General features: G+C 36.2%; 1 protein-coding gene across 2 annotated transcripts; it reads left to right on the plus strand.

The window, feature by feature from the left end:
- Nucleotides 1-237: 237 nt before the first annotated feature.
- On the plus strand, nt 238-19,550 carry si:dkey-37g12.1 (atrial natriuretic peptide receptor 1). 2 transcript variants are annotated; one of them, XM_048196610.1, is made up of 27 exons: nt 238-491; nt 1,026-1,211; nt 1,302-1,423; nt 1,771-1,860; nt 1,945-2,090; nt 3,018-3,139; nt 3,233-3,379; nt 3,489-3,646; nt 3,813-3,948; nt 5,198-5,289; nt 5,411-5,540; nt 6,767-6,845; nt 7,143-7,242; nt 7,369-7,461; nt 7,598-7,675; nt 7,757-7,861; nt 9,374-9,445; nt 9,532-9,682; nt 10,548-10,700; nt 10,811-10,985; nt 13,718-13,861; nt 16,303-16,426; nt 17,015-17,083; nt 17,156-17,330; nt 18,523-18,621; nt 18,810-18,901; nt 19,307-19,550. In XM_048196610.1, exons 1-27 carry the CDS (start codon nt 485-487, stop codon nt 19,352-19,354), a joined length of 3,093 nt encoding a protein of 1,030 aa, XP_048052567.1. In that variant the 5' UTR covers nt 238-484; the 3' UTR covers nt 19,355-19,550. The 2 variants fall into 2 exon arrangements, with proteins under 2 accessions (XP_048052567.1, XP_048052568.1); XM_048196611.1 differs by having other exon boundaries at nt 1,084-1,211.
- The last annotated feature ends 1,657 nt before the right edge of the window (nt 19,551-21,207 follow it).

Genomic DNA, 21,207 nt, shown 5'->3' on the forward strand with positions numbered 1-21,207 from the left:
TAAGTGTATTTTAATTTACAGTTCCTTTCTTTCTTGCTATTATTAAATATGTGAAGAGCCTGCTTACAAACAAAAAAAGAGCCCTTTTGTATGTAAGCAAAAAGCTACGCTATCACTCAAAGCACTGACAGAAAAACACTTTTTTTTTTTTTTCATCCAGACCTCGTAGACATGAGAATTCCCATAGACATCTGTAGACCAGTGTTTACTCATATGTTTTGTTTTTTTAGCTATAAACAAACGTCAGAGGAGCACCACAGCTTGAGATACAGAGCAGTATTAATGTGAGACCCTTGATTTACAGTCACTCTGGGGAGATCATTGTTGTGGATGGCTGATTTCAGAGCTAAACCATATGGCCAGTTTGCCACTGGATATTTTCCCATCCTCGATACAGGTAGTTTCTGATGCAAGGTCCCTTTTTTTAATTTGTTTGACTAATTTTAATCATCCTCTGCATTGAAGCTGGAATTATTCTTTTGAAATGAGTGGTAAGTACAGTAATTTCAGTTATTATTAATTGACATGCTAAAATTAGATTAGATGTATTCAAATACATTTATACATAGTTTGCTTACATACTGTGTGAAACATTTGTACAAATATATCTCTGTGTGTACTGTGACATATGAATATATATTTTGACTAATATGAAGCACACTGTAAACCCGGATAAGTTCTACTAACTCAAAAAAATTGAGGCAACTGATTGCCTCTGTTTTTGTAAGTTTGCAAACTTAAATATCATCAGTAAGCATAGTTAGTTTATTTTTCTGAATAACTGTAAATTACAAATAAACATTAATTTAAATCAAAATATATATTTAGTGTTTTGTTCATCTTAATTTAATGCAACTCAAAGTTTTAAGTACACTGTAAACCCGCATAAGTTGGCAAAACTCAAAAAAAATATTTAGTGTTAACTTAAATCTCTGATAGATGTTGAATGAACTTAAAAAATAATAGTTAGTTAAACTTTTTGGCACATGTCCATTATAAGTTAGTTATACTGTTTGGGTTTACAGTGCACTTCGAGAGAGTTCCTGGCTTACTGCTCATTTTGATGGCTCTGGTTCATCTCAGTCTGGGCACCAGATTCACCTTGTTGATCTCCATGCCCAACACCTCCATTCCTTTCAGCCTTGGTCGGATTGGGGCTGGAGCTCTTGTCGCTATCAGTTCTGTAAACAACAGTACAAACCTACTGCAAGGTCAGTGAGCTATTTGTACCAAGTATAAAAGGAAGATGAGCAATATTTATATATCATCTTTAATGTAATATGTTGAATGATTTGTGTCAGGGCATTATCTGGATTACCATTTTGTGGATGATGAATGCAATGATCTTCGTGGCCCAGGGAAAATTGTGTCGCTTTACCATAGACACAATTACAGCGCTTTCATCGGACCATCTTGCTCAAATGTATGTGGTTGCTTTAGCATTATTTCCTAGACAATTGAAGGTCAAAATAAATAATAAAAATACAGCTAGCTCAAACGGAACATGTCAGAAATAACAATCACACTCACTCATTATATCATTACTCAGACAATAGACTTTCAAATTAAGGTATCTGTCTTCTACAAGCACGCAGTTCCAATTAAAGCTTAAAATTGACTTTTAACGCATGAAGGGCTATCAAAAAGTAATTACAAAACTCGTTATAATCTCATTTATCACAAGATATCATCATTACAAGACAAAGAACTATCTAATGTTCATTGAGTAGGAAATGGAGTATTATCATCTGTTGCTAATTCTTATTCAAGGTCTGTGCAGTGACTGCTAAACTAGCAGCTTACTGGAACATTGCTGTCATCAGTCCATTATGTGCAGAGCAACAGTTTCTAGATAAGAAGGTTGGTTGTACCATTAATGTTTGTATCTTAAAATGCACTTTGAATTTTGGTTGCTAAATGTCTTTTTGGCCCCTTTGAATTCAGGCCTATCCGACTTTAACAAGAGTGTTTGGACCTTTCACTAAACTAGGAGCTTTCTTTGTGGAAATCTGTAAACAGTTTGGCTGGAAGCGCATAGGCATCATCCATGAAAGCAAACCTTCCTGGACTATTCCCGCCGAGGGGATCAAGTATGTAACGTACCATGAAACTCGATGTATATTTATACACTGTATACTGTACACTGTAAATGATCATTTTAACAGTAAAAGACTGTAAAAAAATATGTTAATACCTGTTAATTGGTTAACAATCCCCTCTATACTGTGTAAAACTGTCAAGTAATTTTACAGTAAAATACTGTGAAAAATAAGGTCATCTTACAATTTACAGTGAAAAAACATTAATTTGACATTGCCAGATTTCTCTGTGTGCCTGAATGACAGCTCATATTTGATTATTATTATTATTATTGAAAAAGTTCTTTTTTAGGCTACATCTTATGTGGTTAAATTAATGTTTATTACATTCTTTTAGAGTCATGTGTGTTACCATGATGTGTTTTGTATTTGTGTGTATATGACACTGTGCACCTTCAAAATATTAGTATTTACCTCAGTTTATGGAAAAGCTACTTATGATAAATTTTGATTAATTATATAGATTTCTCTTTACCACCTGTGTTGTCATACTATCATAAAGGTGAAGTTAATATGGTATATTAATATTATTTTAGTTAATGAAATATACATGTTTTTTTCTTGTTCTTTTTTTTTCTGTGAATTTAATTTCAACACTATAAACACAAAGATTTTAAAGGGATAGTTCATCCCAAAATGAAAATTCTGTTGTTCCAAACCTGTATAAATTTCTTTTTTTCACAAAGGAAGATATTCGGAAGAATGTTTGTAACCAAGCAGATCTCGGCCCCACTGACTACCATAGAATTTTTTTTTTACATTTTATTTTAATACAGTGTATGAAGATATAGTTTTTATGGGATTTTATGGGTTTTGATGCATATTTGTAGTTGCTATTAAGCAGTCGAGAAGTTCATTTAAGAAAAGTGGTTCACTCTTTAATTTTTAATGTAATTATTAAACCTCATTTCTTCAAAGGTATCAAGCAGAGCACAATAACATCACAGTGACCAAGTATCAAGAGATCCATGGCTCTCTCTCCCAAGGGTCTTTATCGACCTGGTCCTGGGTCTTAACTGAGATGGCTCAAGTCTCTCGCAGTAAGAAATTCTTTGAATGAAAATGAGAATTTGTTCTCACAAAAACCTGCGAGGAACTAAACAATGAAACCATTTGTGTTTTCGCCTGAACAGTTATTGTGATATCCGCACATGGCAAGGTGGTTCGCAGCTTGCTAATTGAAGCTCACAAGAAAGGCTTGACTAACGGAGATTTTATTTTCCTTTGTTTCGAGCCTTACAAGCAAAAGGTCTTGTTTGGCAGTTTTGACTGGAAACAAGGTGTGTTGCATTACCACAAAAGCAATGACTTTGCTTACCTCATAAAATGAGATATTGCTGAATAAGATGTAATTTTCTATTTATAGTGAATGTTTTTCTTCTCTCTCAGGTGATGAACATGACTCAGTGGCCAGGCAAGCTTATCAGGCTCTGTTTTTCGTGTCTCTGTATAAACCCAGTGATAAACAGTATCAGGCCTTCTCAGAGAAAGTCATCAGAAGATCCAAAATAGACTTTGGCTATACATATACTCCTATTATTGAGAAGGTTGGTTTTTACTTTATAGACATGAACAAAGGACGAGTCTATTATCAGTGACACCATCAGTGTTTTGGTGCAGATGGGGCAACCTAATTCAGAATTTAGATGTGATGATTTCACTATCCAAGTGAGCTGTTATTTCATTATGAGTTCAATTGTTTTAATTCAACAGGTGTCAGTGCTAGCAGCTATAGCCCACGATACTGTCTGGCTGTATGCCCATGCACTGAATGAAACTTTGGCAGAAAATGGAAACCCGTATGATGGCTTAGCCATTACTAGACGAATGCGGAACAGGACCATTAAAGGTTTGTAGAGCTTAAACTATATCTAGTAATTCCAAATTGGATAGCAAACACTGTGCAAATTTGTTATAATTAAATAATTTAAAGGTGCCCTAGATTCAAAATTTGAATTTACCTTGACATAGTTGAATAACAAGAGTTCAGTACATGGAAAAGACATACATTGAGTTTCAAGCTCCATTGCTTTCTCTTTCTTATATAAATCTCATTTGTTTAAAAGACCTCAGAAGAACAGGCGAATCTCAACATAACACCGACTGTTATGTAACAGTCGGGGTGTACGCCCCAATATTTGCATATGCCAGCCCATGTTCCCAACATTATAAAAGGCATTAGACAAGGGCAGCCAGTAACGTCTGGATCTGCACAGGTGAATCAACAGACTAGGTAAGCAAGAACAACAGCGAAAATGGCAGATGGAGCAATAATAACTGACATGATCCATGATATCATGATATGTTTAGTGATATTTGTGAATTGTCTTTCTAAATGTTTCGTTAGCATGTTGCTAATGTACTGTTAAATGAGGTTAAAGTTACCATCGTTTCTTACTGAATTCACGGAGACAAGAGCTGTCGCTATTTTCATTTTTAAACACTTGCAGTCTGTATAATTCATAAACACAACTTCATTCTTTATAAATCTCTCCAACAGTGTAGCATTAGCCGTTAGCCACGGAGCATAGCCTCAAACTCATAGAGAATCAAATATAAACATCAAAATAAATACTTTACTCACATAATTCGAAGCATGCATGCCGCATGCATGACGAACATCTTGTAAAGATCCATTTGAGGGTTATATTAGCTGTGTGAACTTTGTAAATGTGCTGTAATATAATCGAGAGCTCGTGTGGCAGGGAGCACGTGAATTAAAGGGGCGACGCGCTGAAAAAATCAGTGCATAGTTAATGATGCTCCAAAATAGGCAGTTAAAAAAATGTATTAAAAAAAATCTATGGGGTATTTTGAGCTGAAACTTCACAGACACATTCAGGAGACACCTTAGACTTATATTACATCTTGTGAAAAAGCATTCTTGGGCACCTTTAACTTTCCCAAACCTTAAGCTTGCATGCTGAGAATAATAAGAGTTATACATAGCCTATTTCTAGTTTGGGTTTGTTGAAGGGGTACTTGAGCATTCTCCTTCCTAAACCTGCAATTCATATCATTTCCCATTGTAAATAAAACTGCCACCAAGTTGACAGGATTTCATTTTGGTACATGCTTTGTGACTTTTTGTTATACAGGTATCCAAGGAGATGTAACTATTGATGCAAATGGAGATCGTGAGTTACACTACATGATGAAACAGATTCAAGATAGTAATGAACAGAGTCAGGTGAGATACCGCCATATGTTTACTACTAAGACCGACCGCAAGCGCTCATGGAAGCCATCTGAAAACTGCTCTGCTATTCTGGATTACATTTGTCAAATGAGTCACTGGGTTCTCCACACAGGTCATTGCAAACTATTTTGGGACATATAAGGCAGTGAAAGGGGTTCACATCCGCTGGCCTGGAGGACGGACAACTCCTCCCAAAGACTCTCCAGATTGTGGCTTTCAAGGAGAACTCTGCATCAATCTAGGTATTGGGCAACAAAGGCTCATTGAAAAAAACGTGTCGTGTGTCTTATGTTGCTTCTTGCATGTTTCGCAACACTTGAGTGTCAGTAAAGGCATGTTCAGGTTTATCTGAAACAAATTAACTTGAATCTGCAACGTTTTATTATTTTGTTATGTACGTAGAGGCAGAAATGAATTGTGAGTGGAGCTAAAAGATTAGAAGTCTATTGAAAATAATTTACCACCTAAGGCTGTTACAATTCCTTAATTAAATTTGAGTACTCAAGTTAAAAAAACCGACCACATTCCATGGATGAGAATCCATGAACTGCATTAGACCCCTTTAAAACCATTCAAAAATCATAAAATAGCATTGTGTGACATAGCACATAAATAAGACTTTATTAATCAATAATCTGCCCCTGCAATCATAATTTGTATGAAAAGGAATAGTCAGTGTTTTACTGCCACTATAGTCTTATTTTCAGCTGGAAACAGCAGTGAATTGTATGTATAGCTAAGTTTTTGGGGTTTTGTAAAAATGTAGGTAGAGGCACATTTTCCAATCAGCCACATGTTGGTTTTGGGACTTTCATGGCCTAAAAGTTGTTGAATGTATTACACAATTGGCCCACTCTTCACTAATTTGTAAAGTGTCTGTGTGGTAATAACACACAGCAACATGATATGAGGCTTGGCAGTGTGTTCATGTGGTTATTGCTTATCAACTTCTTCAAGGAGTCAGTCAGAGGCCATAGTGCAGTAACTTTGCTTCCAGTAGGGGGCATCAAAAGCCCACCTTTACTCCTCACATCAGCGCATTCACACCCCAACACCCAGCCCATGTTTTCCCACCCCTTCCTTTTCATTTTTTTGGCATTGCCCCATACCCTCGCTTTGATTAAAAAAGGGGAGAAAAAAAATCTTGAATTATGTACCAATGCCTGCAAGACCCAAATGTCCAACTCAACAGCAATATAGATTTCTCAGGTATTCACTGACTGAATCTCCCCCAAGCTAACAGGTCGAAGCAATAAAGCCAGGACAGTCTTATGCAACCAGATATAATCCTTCTATCAGAATTCTGAAAAGGTGACTGTTTCATATTGCATTCCTACAGAATTACCCTTGGCGGCTTCAAGTCTTGCTGTATCATACTTCTATAAATGGACGTAGTTGGATGTTGACACCAAGCGAGAGCTAATCACACTGCAGACCTGCAGATTACAAATGTATGTTTTATTTTCAGAGAGAAAATTGTTGATTGCCTTGGGGATTATTGCTGGCTTGGTGGCTGCAGGAACGCTTGCGATCTGTGTTCTTTACAGGTAATAGTCAAAGTGTGTATTTTTAACTGCTCTTAAACTTTAAGATCTTCAGAATTGCTGAACCAAGCATCGAAATTCGATCATTTGCATAAATTAGATATACTTTGATTCTCCTTTCCAAGAGATGTTTTTTTGCTAGCCAAACAGCTAAAACATTTCAGATGACATCCAAAATGCAGGCCTTATTCAGTCAAAACCTCTGCAGTTCTTCAGTTTTTCCTCAGTATTTATTTTTCTTTCTAGAAATAAGTTCTTAAAGTTCTCCAGTCTCTAGACTGAATTCATTTTTATTACCAGGAAGTACAAACTACAGGAGGAAGCCTCCAAGATGTTGTGGACAGTCAATGCTGAAGACGTCATAATGATGGAGCATCACTCCTCGACTGTGCCAACAAAGGTTTTGAGATGATTTAATGCATCATATTTGGATTAAGTAACTCTTCTGGCCCGCATTTTTGGATTTACTATGCATTATGAACGAGTCTATTACATTAATAATAGGCTCTCCCTTTCTTTGGTTTAGTCCCACAGATCCAAACCCATTCAGGCTTCTTTGGAATCTATCATAATCAGTATGCAGGACAAGCCATCAGCACAGAGAACCGCAGTCTACAAAGTATTTGGGATCTTAGTGATTAAACATTTACATCACTGCATTGTGACTCGACACAGTTTATGCTACAAAACATTGGCCATGATTTAGTTGCCCTATAAATCTGTTCATAGTTCAATTATTTTTCTTTCTCCCTCAGGGGACAATTTGTTCTGTTTGTTTTCTGAATTTAAGAAGCACTCATCTGAACAGCGAGCTGCTGGCAGAATTCAAACAGGTGAAATCTCCTTAAAACATTGACAAATACTGAATTTTAGTCACAACAAAACTAACTTGCATGTGGGTGTATGTGTTTCAGTGCAGAGATCTGACCCACTATAACCTTTGTAAATTTATCGGAGTGGCCCTGGAGACCCATCAACCCTTCGTTCTTACAGAGTACTGCCCTAAGGGAAGTCTGCAGGTGATATTACACAACACTAAGATAACAGTTTATTTCTAACAGAGATGTTCAGGATGGGAAATGGCATTTTCGACTGTGCATTCCCTCAGGAGTTCCCTCTGGGTTTTTTATAATGGCAGTTGTGGATTTATGAATTAAGTGTAATGTAATATTCTATAGTGAAGATCATGGTAATCCACTAGTAATGACTCAAGTGTTACTAAATCCGTCAGAAGCAATTACTATCCAAAAACTCAAAAGTTTACAATGATTTCAGTCATTACTAGAGTTATCATGCTTTTCACTTTAGAGGACTGTTCCAAATAATTAGTATTTCCTTTAGAAGGATGTAGTAACACTCGAGTCATTACCAGTGGGTTACCATAATCTTCACTTTAGAATTAATTATACATTATGCATCATTCACATTAATTATGAACCTGTATTTCGTATTAGTCCTCTGTGGGAGGCATGAAAAAATAGTAGTTGATTAGCTAATAGTGAACTTCCTCATTCAACTGAACACTATTACTGTACTTACTAATTAGTAATCAGAGTTTCTTGTTAGTTAAAGGATTAGTTCATTTTCAAATGAAAAGCTTTACTCACCCTCAAGCCAATTCTAGATGTATATGACTTTCTTCTTTCTGATGAACACAACTGGAGATATATTAATAAATATCCTGACGCATCCGAGCTTTGTAATGGCAGTGAGCGGGATCAGCGAGTATGAGCTGAAGAAAGTGCTTCCATCCACATCCATCCATCATAAACGTGTACTCCACTGATGCGAATCAATGCATTTGTGTAAAAAAAATATCCATATTTAACAAGTTATGAAGTAAAATATCTAGCTTCCGCCAGACCGCCTTCCTTATTCAACTTACAAAGAAGCGTCAGTTACACTTTTTTCGTAAGTTGAATAGGGAAGGCGTAGGACGTAGCATAAGCGTTTTAAACAGCAACAGTTATACTCTTTCTTCGTACGTTGAATACGGAAAACGGTATAGCAGAAGCTAGATATTTGACTTCATAACATGTTAATTATGGATATTTCTTTTTTACACATACGCATCGATTCGCGTCAGAAGGCCTTTATTAACCCCCCAGTTTCTTCAGCTCATACTCGTGAACCCTGTTCACTGCCATTACTCGGATGCGTCAGGATATTTATTAATATTTTTTTGATTATGTTTATCAAAAGAAAGAAAGTCATAGACACCTAGGATGGCTTGAGGGTGAGTAAAGCTTGGGGTAATTTTTCATTTGAAAGTGAACTAATCCTTTAACAGCAGTTTCTAGAAAGTTAATATTGAGTGTTACTCAATTGTTCATGTGTAGTTATTCACTAATGACGGAACAGTATTCTAAAGTGGTACCTGTTTTTAAAACAAAATTGAACAAATTTTAGCAATTATTTTATTAAAATGCTGCTGTCAGAATACCAGCTGCTATGTTCTCTCGTAAAGGTGGTATCTTATTATTTTAAGAATGACCATTGTAACCAAAGGTTTTTGTCCCCAAACTTTGCAGGACATTTTGAAGAATGAGTCGATCAAGCTGGACTGGACTTTTAAGTATTCCCTCATGCTAGACATTGTAAAGGTCACTGTCTCTGTGTCTTAGTCTAAAATGATTTTGCTGACAGTAGAATATAAAACAGTGATGGATAAATTTTGGCTCTCTTGTAGGGCATGGACTATTTGCACCACAGTCCCCTGCACTGTCACGGCCACCTCTCATCATCAAGCTGTGTGGTGGACAGCCGCTTTGTCCTGAAGGTCACTGATTTTGGACTTAACGCACTGAGGCGTTCAGACTCTGGATCTGACCCCTGGACCGGTAAGCTGGAAATGTGGAACTTTCGAAAAATGCTTTTCCACCAAGTTTGTTTGGAAAAAGAGAGAGAGAGTTTTATTTTTCTTAAATAATTGGTTTGCAGTTCAATTTTGCACACATACTGTATATGCAAACATATTTTTATAGTTTTAGGGTGAATTCCAAACAGCTTTTTTATGTCTTGAAGATCACTTTGGGAAAGGGAAGCCATTTGTAGGGGCGTTCCAAACAAAAGTGGACATCTGAATCCCTTCCACAAGTCAGTTAGCGAAGAGCACATGTTATGGTCACTTCAAGGAAGTAATTTTATCATTCATGGTCATGTGACCCAGGGTGGCAAGTCCTCACGACTCATTTGGCGGGAGAGTCTGAGTTAACATATAAACAGAGTAATTCAAGTTGTTTTGTTTTATTTGTGATATCTTACACACATTTATGCCATACATTTCATATGAAGTTTAAATAGGTTTTACTGGTAATAAATGAGTTTAATAGCTAAATACATTATGTAGTGATGATTTGCAGCGTTCAAACAAGAGATGGCAAGTTTTAAAGTTGAGAGCAGAGAGGGAACACACACACATATAAACTATATTTAAAAAAAATTCATTATAAAATGTATATTTATTTGCAACAATTATATTAAGAGCAGAGCAATTATATTAAGAAATTCCTATCTAATAGTAACTTTACAGGTTGTCTCAAACGGCTACATTGTGACACGCAAGTGCCCTGCTCCCTCCAAAGTCCACACTTCAAAGGCTCTGCCCTTTGGAGTGAGTAGGGCAGAAATGATGCTCACTTCTGATTGGAATTCGTCCTTAGTTCGATTTTTGTCAGTCCTGTAAATATGCGTTTGCATTTTAAGCTCTGCTATGGAGGGCTCCAGAGCTGCTGAGGCAGTCCATGCCTGCTAATGGCACTCAAAAAGGGGACATCTACAGTTTTGCCATTATCGCTCAAGAGGTGGTATATCGCAGAGGGCCTTTCTACATCCCCAACAGTCACTTAAGTGCTAGAGGTACGGCAATACACTCCCTCTCTCCATAACACGCTTTTCTGTTATTAAAACCAAAGTAAAGCACTGCAGATGGACACCTGTGAAGGACTCTCTCCCTGTCTGTTTTTCAGAGATTGTGGAAAGGGTCAGGGCGGGGGGCTGTAGCCCACTGAGGCCGCACATAGACCGCGCCGAATGTTTAGATGAACTGGACGGTCTCCTGGTCAGCTGCTGGAGGGAGAAACCTGCCGAGAGACCAGACTTCTCGTCTCTCAGGACTGCCATCAAAAAAAATTGTCCTAATGGGTCAGTAATGAAGCAAGACATAGAGCAATAATATGTTGTTCACCTCTACTTTTCTTTGTATACATTTCTTTTGTAGTCTTGGGAAGGCTGAAATGGTTAATTCACTGAATTGTTTAAATAATTATTATTATAATTATTATTATTATTGGTGTTGTTGTTGTTGATTAGTACTACATTAGTTCTACAGTCTCGTCGGGAGTTGGGACTGACATATTAAAGGGTTAGTTCACCCAAAAATGAAAATTCTGTTATTAATTACTCACCCTCATGTCGTTCCACACCCGTAAGACCTTCGTTCATCTTCGGAACACAATATAAACAAAAATAACAACTTTATTCAACAATCTCTTCTCTTCCCTGTCATTATCCTTACGCAGTTGAAGCAGTAAGTACAGTGAAGGCTTCTGTGTTTACTTCTGAATGCTGGCTCACTATTGGCCAAAGCTGATCATGTGAGCAGCACGATGCATGTGTGTGATGCTGCCACAGGAGCCGGCCAATAATGAGTCGGCGTTCTGATGTAGAACCTGGAAGCGCTGGACGTAAACAACGTATGAGAATGACACAAAAGAGAAGATATTGTTGAATAAAGTCGTCTTTGGCAAAAAAAAACAATGTCTTTAGTACCTTTCTGGACCTTCAAAATGGTGGTTATATAGTCATATACCTCTCGGATTTTATCAAAAATATCTTTATTTGTGTTCCAAAGATGAACAAAAGTCTTACAGGTTTGGAACAACATGAGGGTGAGTAATTAATTACAGAAATTTCATTTTTGGGGAAACTAACCCTTTAACGTTTTTCCCCAATTAAAAAAAAAAAAAAAAAAAAAAATTGTATGATTGAGTCAATTGAGTACGGAAGAGGATTAGGGCCAAGCAATAATAAAAAAATAAAACCATCTCGAGATTAAAGTTGTTAAATTATGAGAAAAAAATCGTTAAATTTCATTAAATTATGAGAAAAAAGTCATTAAATTACGAGAACAAATTCGTTAAATTACAAATTTGTTCTCATAATTTAACAACTTTTTTCTCATAATTTAATGACTTTATTCTCAACATTTTATCTCGACTTTTTTCTCAAAATTGAACGTCATTTTTCTCATAATTTAACGAATTTGTTCTTGTAATTTAACTACTTTTTTCTCGTAATTTAATGACTTTATTCTCAACATTTTATCTCGACTTTTTTCTCAAAATTTAATGAGTTTTTTCTCATAATTTAACGAGTTTATTCTCAATATTTTATCTCAACCTTTTTCTTGAAATTTAACGAGTTTTTCCTCGTAATTTAATGACTTTATTCTCAACATTTTATTTCGACTTTTTTCTCGAAATTTAACGAGTTTTTTCTCGAAATTTAACAACTTTAATCTCAAGATGGTTTAATTTTTTTATTATTGCTTGGCCATAATCCTCTTCCGTAATTGAGACATTTTATTTACAATCATTAAAAAAAATTATTTTAATAAAGCTGATAAATAATAAAGCTGAAATAAAATACATTTGAAAAACTGAAATAAAATACGTTTAAGTACTAAATTACTAAAACTAAAACTGCAAAAAAGATAAATAAAATAAAAAAATGATAAAAATGACAAAAGCACAGAACAAACTTTCAAAATATGAATAAATACTATAATGGTATATAAATAATACAAAAATTAACACGGAATGATGTGTTATTATTCATTTTTATATCACAGTTAACTTCACTCACTTATTTATCAGCTAATAAACATTATAAACTGTATTTTAATTTTAAGCCATATACAGTAGCCTCTATGGCCTGGTTTTTATGGACAGGTCTTAGATTAAGCCAGGATTAGGCTTTAGTTAAATTAGGACATTTAAGTAGCTTTTATAAACATGCCTAAGAAAAAAATAAATAAATAAAAAATAAAACATTACTGATGTGCATCTCGAGACATATTTTAAGATATGTCAGTGCAAGTTGCTTTCAGGTAAAACAGCTCAAACATTTTATGCATTTTAGTCTCGGACTAGGCTTAAGGCCTTGTCTGTGCACTTGCATACCACAAATCAAAGCAGGGAGAACCACAGACACTCTGACTTTTATGATCCTCTGTGGACTGCACTTTTATTAGAGTTTCTGTTGATTCAATCTTCCCCACTTGCAGAGTAAGTTTCCCAAGTGAAGTCAGTGTTAACATTGAGATAAGTCTGATTAAAGGCAGTGCTGCGACATCAGCAGTGTATAGCTATCTCTCCCTCCCAATCTAATGCTGTCTTGATACTGTAACAGTTGCACATTCTTCCTCTTTGTGCTTGTTTCAGCTCTAAATGAGGGTAGTTGTGACTAATGAGCACTTTTGAGGTAATAAAGAAGAACATGGCAGGGACACAGAGGATCATTAATTACACTTACAAATGACAGTGCTTAATCAGGTAGACAAACAAACAGGATATGAGCACTCTGGGACCAGAGACACACAGCCCAGCGAGCACAGAGTCCCGTGAGAACAACACTGTCACAATGTATCACGCTAAACATTTATACTGGCCTTAGAGGAGCAAGGGCGAGAGAGAGAAAGACAGATTAAAAGAGCAATTGTGTTACGTGTACTGTATGTTGATGAAAATTATTTTGCAATAAAATGTCCCTTGAAGGGACAATAAAGAATTGCTACTGCTTCTTTAATGAGTACGAAAAGCTAATTAACAGTAATAATATTAAATGACTATTGCTAATCATTTGTGTGTTCACAGGGGGTCTGAGAACATTCTGGATGACCTGCTGTCCCGTATGGAGCAGTATGCATGTAATCTTGAGGAGATAGTTAGTGAGCGTACCGCTGAACTCCAGGAAGAGAAGAAGCGGGCAGAGGGACTACTCACGCAGATGCTACCACGGTAACGCTCCAAAAAAACCCCTAGAACTAGAAGTCTTTTCTTTTCATTAGAACACTTCTCTTTTTTCAGTTCCTTGATTTACAATCTCACACTAAGTTTGTGGTTAAGTATGGGGGAATTGAAATCATGGGGTTACCATTGCACCAACTGATATTTTAGTACCTAATTCGCAAAAGAAAATATGCATAGGCCGTGACACACCAAGCCAATGGTTGGCCATTGGCCAATGACAGGCTGTTGCTGAGCATATATCGTTCTATTTTTTGTGGTATGTTCCACACCGTTGACACTAATTGAACACCCATTGGCAGCTTTTCATGGATTGATTTGTTGAATTACTCTTATTGTCTGTTCAGTTTAGTAAACCAGTGCACACGATGGAAAATGGAAGTGAAGAAAACATGCAAATGTATGGCAAGCCGTTTTGACTTTTATTCATTCTCCGGATAAGAATTCTTGATATTAACAATTCAGTTTTCAATAGTTAAAATGCTATTTCTTGATATCATGAATTACATTTCCACTAGTAACAATGGCAATTTTTGATATCAGGAATTACATTTCCACTAGTAACAAAGTTAATTTTTGATATCAACAATTGAATTTTCACTAGATAAATGCTATTTTTTGATATCAAGAATTATATTTCCACTAGTAAAAACTAGAATTCTTGATATCTGTAATTGTATTTTCACTAGTGAAATGTCACCATAGGCTGCCATTCAAATTCAATTGTTGATATCAAGAACTGATTTCTTACTAGTTGAAATTCCAATTTCACATATCAGAAATACAATTCTTACTAGTAAAAATCGTAATTTTTGATATCAATAATTACATTGCTACTAGTAAAATGCAAATTTTTGATATCAAGAATTCAATTGTCACTAGTTGAAATGTCAGTTCTTGATATCAACAATTGAATTGCTACTAGTAAAAATGTTCATTTTTGATATCTGAAAATGTATTTCTGATATCAATATAATTTCAGATATCTAAAATGGCTTTCTTACTAGTAACAATCACATTCATGATATCAGAAACTAACATTGTCACTAGTGAAAATCAAATTATTGATATCAAAAATTAATATTTTTACTAGTACCAATTCAATTTTTGATATCAAGAACTGACATTTCAACAACTGAATTATTGATATCAAAAATTTGCATTTTTACTAGTAAGAATTGTATTTCTGATATGTGAAATTGGAATTTCAACTAGTAAGAAATCAGTTCTTGATATCAACAACTGAATTTGAATGGCAGCCTATGGTGACATTTCACTAGTGAAAATACAGTTACAGATATCAAGAATTCTAGTTTTTACTAGTGGAAATATAATTCTTGATATCAAAAATTAGCATTTTAACTAGTGAAAATTCAATTGTTGATATCAAAAATTAACTTTGTTACTAGTGGAAATGTAATTCCTGATATCAAGAATTAGCATTTTAACTAGTGAAAACTGAATTGTTGATATCAAGAATTCATATCCGGAGAATGAATAAAAGTCAAAACGGCTTGCCATACAAATTACAGTCAAGAGGGCATACACAGAACGCTCTTTTGGCTGTGATCAATGACCAATTCAGACTACTGCCACCTGCTGGTACGGAAAGGCATTTCTTAGGCAGGCACAGAACGGACGTGCTACTTGGCCGTCGGGTGTCGCGCGTCGGTTTGGTGTGTCAGGGCAACTTTGGACCCAGACGCTGCCGACGTGAGCCAACCCTGCAATCTGCTTTCATCTCCACTAGTTCGTTGGCATCAGTTTGGTGTGTTCCGGGCTTTAGACTTTAGTTCTTCTTTGAAACACAACTGGAAGATATTTTCAATGAAATCTGAGATATTTCAGTCTCTCCATTGACAGTCCATTCACCCAAAACTTGTATAGTGAACGTAATCCTTATGAATTAAGCACTATAATCCCAATCTTCTAAAGATATGTAATCACTTTTTCGATGAACAGATTTAATTAGAGTAGAGTAGAGTAGAGTACATCAAATATGGTAAACGGAAGCTCAATTGTATACTTGCTTGACACGCAAGAACCAGTACATTTTTAGGTTGAGCTTCTGTTTACCATATTTCATTTGGAGAAACTAAAATTTCTAAAAATATATTCATTTGGGTTTTGAAGAGGAATGAAAGATTTTGAATGACATGAGGGTGAGTTATTAATGACAGAATATTTTGAGTTTAACACCTGGTTGAACTGGATGCTTAGTGAATAAAGATGCATGTTTTTGTGTTGACATACTGCACACAAAAGTGGCACAACTGTTCAGTGAATTCGTCCTCAGCACTTCAGTTACTAAAAACTTACTTGCACCTGGTGTAACAACAAGCCTACGTGACCAGACCAGTGATAAACATCATCAAGGCCTCCACTTGAAACCTGCCTTTGAAAAGTGCCTGTCTTTTTTCTCATATTTTTAGATCTGTGGCTGCTCAGCTCATAGCGGGAAAGACCGTGAGAGCAGAGACCTACGACTGCGTCACCATCTATTTCAGTGACATTGAAGGCTTCACAGCCATGTCAGCATCCCTCACGCCAATGCAGGTGATGAAAGACACCAAGACTCAAACAACATCTCAGAGAGTTTCTGTGGGCATTTCGAAAACAATTCACAGATGTTTTTAAAAAATGTAGGTCCTATGTGGGGTCATTTGTACGAATTTTGATCATATTTTGAAAAATACATATGTCCAGATCCATTCAGGCAGGCTTGAGGAGATGCTGTCTTGAGTTGTCTAAAGCTTTGATATACCCTATACTTGTTAAACAATGTGTGTGTGTGTGTGTGTGTGTGTGTGTAGGGGTCTGTTGTAAGATCAAATACCCACATAGTTAGCTCTGGAATGGGTCTCATATGTCCTATGAGAGCTCCTGACATTACTAGATGACATGGCTCAAGTGCCGAAAACTCCACTCTGTCACGAATATCAGGCTTCTGTTAGCATAGCTGTTGGCTCGCTAGCTCGCCTGAGTCTTAAAGTGGAAATAATACATTCACATGAGGCTATTTTTGGACCATACTGAAGCCCACAGCTGAACCACAACAGAAAACTATTGTCACCTTAGAGAAACTTTGATCTTTGTATCCATAAGCTGACTTTAAACTGACCGCTCTTGTTTCCTTTCCTGTAGGTTGTGAACGTGCTGAATGATCTGTACACATACTTTGACAATATCATTGACAACCACGATGTTTATAAGGTGCGTAATACGAATGCCTCACCGTTCCATTGTAAGATATGGGTTGCTTCATGTTTCCTTCGATGTATCCAGGTAGAAACCATTGGCGATGCCTATATGGTAGTGTCGGGCCTGCCTATAAGAAATGGAGATGACCATGCAAAAGAAATAGCCAGAATGTCATTAGCTATAGTGCAGGGCATGAGGAGCTTCCACAGTCCACACGTACCAGAGCAGCAGCTGAGGGTCCGCATTGGAGTCCATTCAGGTAATAACTGGATGGTGACAGCTCTTTGGCTGGGCTATTCTTGTATGTTCATTTGCCTGCAATGACCCTGATCAATCAGGCAAAAGAAATGTGCTCAGAATATGAGTACTTTGTGGGGTGTAATTTATGTTACTGTATATAACATAACCTTCATGTACACGATTTTTGGTGCTCTTTTACTAAAATATGAACAAGTATACAACATATCAGTGGCGCTCAACCTTAGCACTAGTTCAAGAGCTAGGTTGGCAAATTCCTTTTGTCTGCAAGAGCCACATTTTAAAAATTCCCTCATCCTCCACCACAGCTTTGTACGTGGGAAAAAATTTGCCACTCAAAAGTTGGCACTCAACTTTGAGGGTTCGGTACGCCTCTCATATTTCCACTTGATTTTCTGTCCTGAATATTCACAAAATGTGTGCTATTATTCAAAAGTTTGAGGGTAGGATTTAATAAATAAATAAATAAATGAACACTTTTATTCAACAAAGAGGTATTAAACTAATCAAAAGTGGCAGTAAAGACTTTTACATTGTTACAAACAAACAAACAAATAAATAAATAAATAAATAAATAAGAAATGTTTTATCAGCAGCAAATCAGCATATCAGAATGATTTTTGAAGGGTCATGTCATACTTAAGACTGGAGTAATGATCACAGAAATAAATTGCAATTTAAAATACAGTGATTTTAAATTGTAATATTTCACAATCTCAGTATAGTGTAGGAAACAAATGGAACAAGTCATGCATTGCTCTACAGGTTTGAGAGACTTCTCGTAAATATATTTGATTATGACTGTTTATTTATACAAAAGGTTTATACAGTACATTTCATTTCTTCACTCTCTTGCTTTTTTCAGATGTGTTTTTAATAGAAAACCAATGACGCATTTGTATATTCATTCTGATTGGTCAATTTATGCATCAGAGGAGTGTTTACGCGCTCTGGCATTTGTGCCGTGATTCCAACTTGCCAACTTGTTTTATGACACATAAGAAAAATTCAAATAAACTACATCATTGTACATTATATTACATAACACCATCATTAAAGAAGTGATTTAGGCATGCAAGCCATACTACAACGATAGAGGAATAGAAGAAACTTTATCTGAAATGCGTTTGTTAAAACTACTAGATGTTGAGGAAGAATGCAGAATCATAAAAAAATCATATTGCTTGTTACAGGGCCTTGTGTGACAGGGGTTGTGGGTCTGAAAATGCCACGCTACTGTTTATTTGGAGACACTGTGAACACGGCTTCCAGGATGGAGACATATGGATTACGTAAGATCACTCATGAAGGATATGCTGACAGTAGATTAGTAAGATGTCAGAGAGGAGTTTTAAATGAAAGCCACGTGATTGATGTTGCATGATCTTGCCACTGCCTTGACCCGAGCATATTTTTGACCGGCCTTTGATTGCGTAATAGTGTGGACAGGTATCATAACATTTTACTTTTCCCTCTCCAGCACTGAAGATCCATGTGAGCAGTTCCACCAAGTCACTCCTTGACACTTTCAGGACTTTCCGCTGTGAACTGCGAGGTGACATTCACATAAAGGTACAGAGCTTCTGTCACTTTGACATTCACCTCAGAAAAAAAACATCTCTCTTTCATCTCGCTGTCTTACCACGTCACAACAATCCGATTCGCTCAACTGATTCCTTTCATACATATTTATTTTAGGATTGGTGCTTCAACATTATTTGTGCTAACAGTGACAAATCCATTGTGTTACAAAGCCATAATGTAATAAAATGACATCATAACTACAATCAAGGATGTAAACATCGATATCTGAAAAGTTATGTATACATAGCAACATACTTTCAGAAAGAGTGGAAATATTTCTTCGGTGACGAGCCACAGCTGGCAAGGACCTATAAATAGATCTCAATAGCCTCTTCTTAACAAGTTTTCAAAGCTTCGGAACTGCTTTCACCTCCCTGTTCTCTTCCATTTCAGGGAAAGGGCTGGGTGAGGACATTCTGGCTTTTGGGAGAGGACTACTAAACCAGATGTCCCAGTTAAAGTCTGCATACTACACTATAATGTTACTTTGCATGTTTGCAGCGTTTTAGTTCGATAAGCAAATTTCTTGGTACATTACCATTTAAAAGTTTGGGGCTGGAAAGATTGTTTAATGTTTTTGAAAAAAAAGTCTCTTATGCTCTTTTATTGCATTTAGGCTTTGATCAAAAATACAGTAAAACAGTCATTTTGTGAAATATTATTACAATTTAAAATAACTCTTTTCTAGTTTAATATATTTACTCCAGCCTTCAGTATCACATGATCCTTAAGAAATAGTAATAATTATGATTTGGGATAATTATCAGTGTTGAAAACTCGTGTTGGGTTTTGTGAAATCCATTTTTTTTTTTTTCAGGATTCTTTAATGAATACAAAGTTCAAAATGCTATTAAAAATATTTACTGTCACTTTTAAATAATTTAATGCATCATTGCTGAATAAAAGTATTCATTTTTTTTTTAAATCAGTTACACTTTATTTTAAGGTGTCCTTGTTACAGTGTAACTATACATTTAAAGGTGCCCTAGAACCAGTTTTTACAAGATGTACTATAAGTCCAAGGTGTCCCCTGAATGTGTCTGTGAAATTTCAGCTCAAAATACCCCATAGATTTTTTTTAATTAATTTTTTTAACTGCCTATTTTGGGGCATAATTAGAAATGCGGCGATTCAGGCTGCAGCCCCTTTAATTGCTTGCGCTCTCCGCCCCCTCCCGAGCTCTCGACTCTATCACTGCATAAACAAAGTTTACACAGCTAATATAACCCTCAAAATGGATCTTTACAAAGTGTTCGTCATGCATGCCGCATGCATACATCGGATTATGTGAGTATTGTATTTATTTGGATGTTTACATTTGATTCTGAATGAGTTTGAGGCTGTGCTCCGTGGCTAACGGCTAATGCTACACTGTTGGAGAGATTTATAAAGAATGAAGTTGTGTTTATGAATTATACAGACTGCAAGTGTTTAAAAATGAAAACAGCGACGGCTCTCTTGTCTCCGTGAATACAGTAAGAAACGATGGTAACTTTAACCACATTTAACAGTACATTAGCAACATGCTAACGAAACATTTAGAAAGACAATTCACAAATATCACTAAAAATATCATGTTATCATGGATCATGTCAGTTATTATTGCTCCATCTGCCATTTTTCACTATTGTCCTTGCTTGCTTACCTAGTCTGATGATTCAGCTGTGCACAGCTCCAGACGTTAATACTGGCTGCCCTTGTCTAATGCCTTGAACATGAGCTGGCATATGCAAATATTGGGGGCGTACATATTAATGATCCTGTTACGTAACAGTCGGTGATATGTTGAGATTTGCCTGTTCTTCGGAGGTCTTTTAAACAAATGAGATTTACACAAGAATGAGGAAACAATGGTGTTTGAGACTCACTGTATGTCATTTCCATGTAATGAACTCTTGTTATTTAACTATGCCAAGGTAAATTCAATTTTTAATTCTAGGGCACCTTTAAAGGTAGGATAGTTAATTTCGGAGAGGCTAGCAATATCAAGCTAGCTTTGAAAGCACAAGATCCCACCCTCCCTTCAGAGCATCTCCAAAGCAACGCCTCCTTCAAAACACATGACAGCATTCAATTACCTTATGCCTCAAAGCACATTACATTACACTACTAATGAATGTAAACAACTCACAGAGCTCTTACTTGTACCACCTGACTGCTGCAGAGTCATTTCGCCAGTGATAGTGTTGATATAGAAACACAAAAATCAGAGTCCGAGGACATGAACAGCTAACAATTGAACGTCACGGGTTGCCATCTCATGCGATCTTCGAGCCGGATGACTTCTTCAGAAG

The sequence above is a fragment of the Megalobrama amblycephala genome, linkage group LG7 (genome assembly GCF_018812025.1).
Source record: "Megalobrama amblycephala isolate DHTTF-2021 linkage group LG7, ASM1881202v1, whole genome shotgun sequence".
NCBI classification, from domain to species: Eukaryota; Metazoa; Chordata; class Actinopteri; order Cypriniformes; family Xenocyprididae; genus Megalobrama; species Megalobrama amblycephala.